Raw genomic sequence first — 6754 nt, 5'->3', positions numbered from 1 at the left:
TCCTATGGATACCTTATCCTATGGATACCTTATCCTATGGATACCTTATCCTATGGATACCTTATCCTATGGATAAAGATTTGATTAGCCTTTTGCATGGAAAGCCTTGGCGCAAGACAGGGAGCTTCAAATGAGCCACCGAATGGATCCATTCTGCAGCTTGATGTCAGGTTAGTTCTGTTAACAGGGATCTCACACATCTTCCTCTTGCATCTGTTTTCAGACTCCTGTGGAGGAGGTTCCTGCAGCCATTGCCCCATTCCAAGGTAGAGTCTTGATTGGAGTTGGGAAACTCTTGCGTGTGTATGACCTGGGCAAGAAGAAACTGCTTCGAAAGTGTGAAAATAAGGTAATGGCTCGTGTTCTTGGCCAGGGCTATTATTTGGAGCAAGTGGTGCCTTGTAGCATGAGTAGAGCAAGGCTTCATCTGCTCTTTCAAGCCAAGTCTGCCCATACTTGGTTTTCTAATGCTCATTGCCTGCTCGTTCTTCCCTCCTGCAAGTTGCACGAACCTCTGCGGGTTGTGCTTTGGGTGCTGCAGAAAGGCTCTCCATGCAGCCCGTGGGCAGACTGGGGACTTGCAGGGGAACTTCTCACACTAAAATGTGACTGAGGACACTCGTGAGAAACTGAAACTTTCTCTTTTGGGTCTTTCACGAGCAGGGCAGTGAAGGGACATGAGCAGAGCTTCTGACCTCTGCCCTGCCCTTCTGCAGGATGGTTTTTAGCATCTCTGTTCAGGCTTGCCAACAGCGAGAATGATGCCCTTAGGTTGCAAGGGCTCTACATTGATGGAAAATTTGCTTTGAAGCCATCGTGTGCCCTGAACAAACATAGTGATGTTGGAGAAAGTGGTGGGAACTGAGGAGTGAGGGAAATGTGGTAAAAAAACAGATTGAATAGGATGGAATTCATGGGTAATGGAACACCCCTGGTCCACGTCTCCCTCTTTGAAGCACTTGGGTCTTGTTTTTCTCTCTTAAAAGCACATTGCCAACTACATCTGTGGCATCCAGACCATTGGGCACAGAGTGATCGTTTCAGATGTTCAAGAGAGTTTCATTTGGGTGCGCTACAAAAGGAATGAGAACCAACTCATCATCTTTGCTGATGACACCTATCCCCGGTGGGTCACTACAGCAACTCTCCTGGATTACGACACAGTGGCTGGAGCGGACAAATTTGGGAACATCTGCGTGGTGAGTGAGCCTCTGAGTTGCCGGGGGCCTTTCGGACACAGCACATTTTTCCCTAGAACATCCATGATTTGTCTTAAAAGAATGAGAATCTGCGTAGTTGGAGGCAACGCCCTGTACCATTCGCTTGTTTTCATGGGATGAGTAGCTTGCAGCATCGTGGCTGGCTGGAGTTTATCAGTTTGTTAGTGGAAGCAAACGAGTAAGAACCTCAGCAGGTCAGAAACCACTTTATTCCTGAAGTATTCAATAATTTGCCCTTGAACACTTTTAAAGTTTTGAAGCCTTAAAACTTCCTGTGAATGAGCCTTGAAACTAATCTTGCAATTGTGAAAGAGCCCAGGAGATGTCGAGGTCATTGCTCTTGCTTTCCCCCACTCACTCTAAGCTCTGGAATTAGCTTTCTCTGTCGCTTCCTCCTCAAAGCTGCCTTTGTCCATGCTGACACTTCCCCGGTTGGCTGAATCRCAGCCAGGGAGCAGGACAGAATGGGTGCTTTCTTGTGCCAGAACTTTGATCTCTCTCTGGAGCATGGTTGTGTGCTTTGGAGTTCAGAGTTCAGCAAGGGTCGAATGTTGCACCTGCAAGATTTGGCCACCTCGTGTGAATCCATCATCTTGAGTTTTCTGGACCCACATCCATCAGGTGGGTCCCATTAGTGGGATCTACCTTCAAAACAGTATGTCTTGCCCAGCCTAGTCTCCACATTCCAGGCTAGGCAGAGACCAGTGCTTGTCACAAAGTCCTGTCCATGCTTCTATTCATCTGAGCACTCTACCACATCATTGTCATTCACCTCTTAAAGACTTTCTTGGAGGAGCAGTACATGATCTTACTGCAAGGAGTTTATAAGCAACTCCTTTAAAAGGGATTCTTGTAGAGCTCATAGCATGTGTGTGTTCAAGGACCACAAGAATTCTCCCAAAACAGGTGATGCTTTTGCAGCTTGTTGAACTCTTTCCTTCTCTTTCAACACAGGTGAGACTGCCCCCCAACACGAATGATGAGGTGGATGAGGATCCCACAGGCAACAAAGCTCTCTGGGACAGGGGGCTGCTCAACGGAGCATCGCAGAAGGTAGTGTTTCCATGGAAGCACATAAAATTCCTGGGGGAAATTAATGCTTTTCCACGACGTCCTCTGCAGTGGTRTCCAGCAGATAACAGCGGCAGCGCTGCTCCTCCCCTGCTGTGTTGTGGGTGATGAGTTTTTATTGTTACCAGGAACCAAACTCAGTCTGTGAAATCATGGTCAGTACTTCCTCAGTAGCGACTGGGYGAAGCAGGATGCTCACTTTCTTTTCTTGCTTTCCCTTATTACCTGCTTTTTCTGTGTTGGCTCAAGAGGGTAATTCAGCAGCATGCTGAGCTTCACCATCTGCTCGCAGGTGGCAGGCACTTCCTCTTGAGAAAAATCACTCTCAGAACTAGCAGGTGGTTGAATTTATTCTGCTCTCTTTTCATAAGGCTTTACTGTTTGCCTTTATGTCAGCTAAAGAACAACACTGATGCTCACCTCTTTTCCGTTGCCTGGCAGGCTGAAGTGATTATGAATTACCATGTTGGAGAGACGGTGCTTTCCTTGCAGAAAACCACGCTGATCCCTGGAGGCTCCGAGTCCCTTGTCTATACCACTTTATCAGGGGGTATAGGGATCATGGTCCCGTTTACTTCCCATGAGGTAAGCAAGCCACATCATTACAAGGCAGTTGCACTGCTTGTGCTCCTTCTTAGTCTTAATGTGCTGCATCTCAAGGGCCCAGCAGTGCATCAGAACCAGGGCTGCAGGAGAGCTTGCAAATGAGGGATGGGTTCAGGTGCCAAGGGGAAGAGAAGGAGCTCGTCAACTCCTTTCTTCTAAGACTGGAAAGCTGTTCTTGTTGCACTAGGGTACGAAATCTGTTTGTATTCCAGAGGAGTAGCTCTCGGGTAACTTAGTGTCTGTGGGGAAGGGCGTTTTACAGCCTGCTTTCTGTGTAGGGCTGTGTAGCCTGTAAACTACTGATCACGCATCAGTGCTGCTCAGAGCACCAAGCCTGTGTTCGTTGTGTGCTCTGACTTTGCTGCAGGAGCACAGAGAAAAACGTTTACTCCTTGAACTAGCTGGTGGGCATCTTGCCTTGGCGTGAGGGCAACAGAAGTGTGTAGCAAACTGTTCCCTTACTGCTTCTTGTCCCCTCAGGATCATGACTTTTTCCAGCATGTGGAAATGCACCTGAGGTCTGAGCACCCTCCTCTCTGTGGCCGAGATCACCTCAGTTTCCGCTCCTACTACTTTCCCGTGAAGGTAGGATGTGAGCGCATGGACAAGCAAATTGGGGAAGATTGGGTATTGTAAACCAAAGGGGATAGAGCAACTATGGCYGTATCTGGAGTTGGGGTTCGAGCTGCACTCTCTAAAGGAGTGCCTACTGCAGCATCTGTTTTGGTTTCTTAATCCTTGTAATGAGTCTTCTGAGGATTGGCTTTGAGACCCAGATCCAGACCCAGACGCAGAGGTGCTGTTCCAAGAGAAGCTCTGGCAAGCAGGGCAGCACTTTGCCCATCAGAAAAGGAACTAAGTAGCTTTTCTCATCTAAATCATTCTAAATCTCATCGGCAGTAGGCAGGAATAGCTGTTTCTTACTTTGAGGAGGTATTCAGAGCTCTTGACTGCCAAGTGCTGCAGGCAGAGTCATTAGTGTATACGGTAGCAGTCAGAAAACTCTTCTAGCAACTGAAACTGTCCAAACACGATCTTGTTCTCCGTGGCCTTGAGGCTGATCTGCCACCTGTAGCATCTCAGAAGCCTCTGACACCTGACTGGAGGYGCTGGCCTTCTGCTCACCTCTACTGGCCTCGTCCTCCAGCATCCCCAGCACCATGCTTAGACCTTGGGCTAGCTGAGGCTCACTGGCCTCTCAGGTCTGTCTTCCCTTCCCTTGTGATTCTTCAGCTGAACCCAGACTTTCCGGATTTCTCCTTCATTAATCGGGCCAGCCAGTAATTAAGTTTTACACTAACTACTGCTATTCACCAGATGAGGTCACTGAGCATGGTCTTGTTTCCAGGATGGGATTAAGAAGCTTTTGGGAACAAGCTGTTTGTTGCCATTTTTCCCCATTTAGGTAGGGTTCAGTGCCTCTGTGTTGTGTTGATTGAATGCTCTCCTCCCTTGCCCCTCCAGAATGTGATCGATGGGGACTTGTGTGAGCAGTTTAACTCCATGGAGCCTAACAAGCAGAAGAATGTGGCCGAAGAGCTGGACCGGACCCCACCAGAGGTCTCCAAGAAGCTGGAAGACATCCGCACACGTTAYGCTTTCTAAGTGGCAGCTGGCAGCAGCAGAGCTTCTTGCTGGGTTCCTATGGATGCTCTTCCAAGTCCAGTTGGAAGGAGGAATGTGTGCTTTTTTTCTCCCTTTTTAAAATATTGGTTTGTTCCTCTTGGTTTATGTCCCAAAGTAACGTGATACCTGTAAACGCAGCATCAGAAACTAGGTCTCCTAGCAAATCCCACTGCTTATATGAAGGCTCCTGACCTGACTTTCAGCCAGCCGCCTGTCCGGGGGGCAGCGCTGCCCCTCAGCCCCATCTCAGGTCTGTGGCTCCCTTCCCCCTTGGGAAAGGAGGGAATCCAAAGCCTTTTGTGCTGCACCGAGGTTTTGGAGCTTCCCACCCTTTTTTGGGGAAAGGGCCCAGGCTGACGCAGGGTTGCCAGGCTCATTCGAGTAGTCGGTAGCGAGAGGATCTGGCCTCCCCATAGCGAAGGGGAAGCCCAGCTGTGGGTGCTGCGTGCGACTGTCACGCTCGTCTTGGATATTTCATTTTGAATTGGAAGGGATTTTCAGACTCACCATTTTTTGACTGTTTTCCCTGTAAATAAGAGTTTTGTACAATGTTGACTCTCTTGGGGGTGGGGAAGAGCGAGGCCCGAGTCTGGGACTTGATTTGTTTCATAATCACTTTGGCAGGAGCCCGGTCCTGTCTCGGCGCTGTGRCTGTGAGCAGCACACAAAGAATAAAAGCCTGTTTTTTAACTAGTCGGTCCCCGGGGCTCCTCTCCTGCTGCAGCAGCTGTTCGGGGCCCCGGCCTGGAGAAGTTCAGCAGCAGTGCAGGCCTCCGCTCACACCTCCCACATGTGCCACCACATAYGGTGGCATGGAAACCCCTCTCCTCTGCCCCAGCCACACACCAGAAAGCACCATCCAGGGCTGGGCTGTGTGCAGAGAGAGAGGTTTTCCCCGTAGCCGCTCCTGTGCAGGAGCGGTGACTGCTTCCTGCAGGGCCCCAGCASCGCTTGGACACGTCACCTGGCCTTGCGTCAAGGGCGAGAGCGAGCCAAGGTGGCTCTGGGTGTTCCCGAACCGGTTCCCTGTGCAAGGTTTGCTTCCTTGGCTGGGACTGGGTCAACAGCTGCCTCCAGTGCTCTGGAGGAGGGGAGCGGGTGGAGGGGAAGGAAGCGCTGCCTGCAGCGGGGAGGGGACGGCGGCAGCCTGTGTTGCAGAGGGGATGCAAGACTCGGGTCAGGGAGACTTGGCCCAGAGGCCAAGCTCTGCTCGCAGGGCTGCAGGGGCCTGCCTTTCCTTGTCCCTGGGGCTTCCCTAAACAGAGGTGGAAGCCGCCCAGCGCTACTCACCACACTGCCCTGCCCTGCCCCAGGCCACCTGCAGCTCTGCTCCTGTTGCCGCTTAAAGGAGRGAACCCTGGAGCTGCCAGTGCCAGACTGCCCATGGGCCTGGTTGACACCAGCCGCAATTCGCAGCAGGGCAGAGTGCCCTGTGCTTCCCCCCTTTTCCARGCGAGAACAGGGCGGCTGAGCCCCTAACTCCTCGCTGGCTTCCTCCGCTGCCGTGCACACCGTGCCTGCGGCCCGTGGGCCGCCTCGGCCTCGTGYGCCGGCCGCCTGCCACGGGAGGAAGGCGCGAGCGGGAAGCCAGCGCCGTGCCCGGGGGCAGCTTGGCAGAGCGGCGCTGCTGAGCGCCTGCCAGGGGAATCCCAACGCGCGCTCAGCGTGGGCAGGAGCACATTCCTTCCCACGCCTTTCCCTGGGAGCTGGGACCTGCCCCCAATCTCCAGCCCTGGCTCCCGGCATGGGGGGCAACGCGCAGTGCCAGGGGCTCTCATTGACGGTGTCTGGCRGGGCCGGACACAAGTGTGAGGGGCTCCCTGCTGCCTTCCTGGGGAGCATCCCTCCGCTCCAGGCCGCGTTAAGACTGCGTTAGCCGCTCCGCTTTCCCCAGGCCTCGCTCCTTCCGAAACGCCCGCGTGGAGGCCGCTGCCGAGCACCGGGATGCGGCGGCCTCCGGTGCAGCCTGAGCCCGGTGGTGCCGAACCCCGGGGGAAGGGGTTGGGGACCCCGTGGGGGTCCCGCGGCAGGCGGGTGCCGAGCCCGGTCCACACGTGGGTGCTGGCCTGTGGGGCGAGCACCGAGCGCCCYGGGGACGCCCCCGGGGCCGGCAGGAGGAGGGCGCGCGCAGCGCGGAGGGTCCCTGGGGAAGGAGGGGCTGCCGCAGCATCCCCGGGCCCTCCCGCGCGGGCGGGACCGCGGCCCGGCCGCCCCGTCGTGGCCCGGCCCGG

At 53.7% G+C, this 6754-nt stretch overlaps 1 protein-coding gene across 1 annotated transcript in view; it reads left to right on the top strand.

Moving 5' to 3' along the window:
- The window catches only part of SF3B3 (splicing factor 3b subunit 3), a 27546-nt gene extending 22421 nt beyond the window's left edge, over positions 1-5125 (top strand). The window contains exons 19-24 of the mRNA XM_026034371.1: positions 224-349; positions 987-1199; positions 2175-2273; positions 2733-2876; positions 3378-3482; positions 4362-5125. Coding sequence (XP_025890156.1) covers positions 224-349; positions 987-1199; positions 2175-2273; positions 2733-2876; positions 3378-3482; positions 4362-4502 — 828 coding nt within the window. The 3' untranslated portion in view covers positions 4503-5125. The remainder of the gene's footprint in view (positions 1-223; positions 350-986; positions 1200-2174; positions 2274-2732; positions 2877-3377; positions 3483-4361) is intronic.
- The last annotated feature ends 1629 nt before the right edge of the window (positions 5126-6754 follow it).

This window comes from Nothoprocta perdicaria, unplaced genomic scaffold, assembly GCF_003342845.1.
Source record: "Nothoprocta perdicaria isolate Ctin4 unplaced genomic scaffold, notPer1 scaffold_143, whole genome shotgun sequence".
NCBI classification, from domain to species: domain Eukaryota; kingdom Metazoa; phylum Chordata; class Aves; order Tinamiformes; family Tinamidae; genus Nothoprocta; species Nothoprocta perdicaria.
The sequence above is the reverse complement of the archived record's forward strand: the minus strand, read 5'-3'. Positions and strand labels throughout refer to the sequence as shown.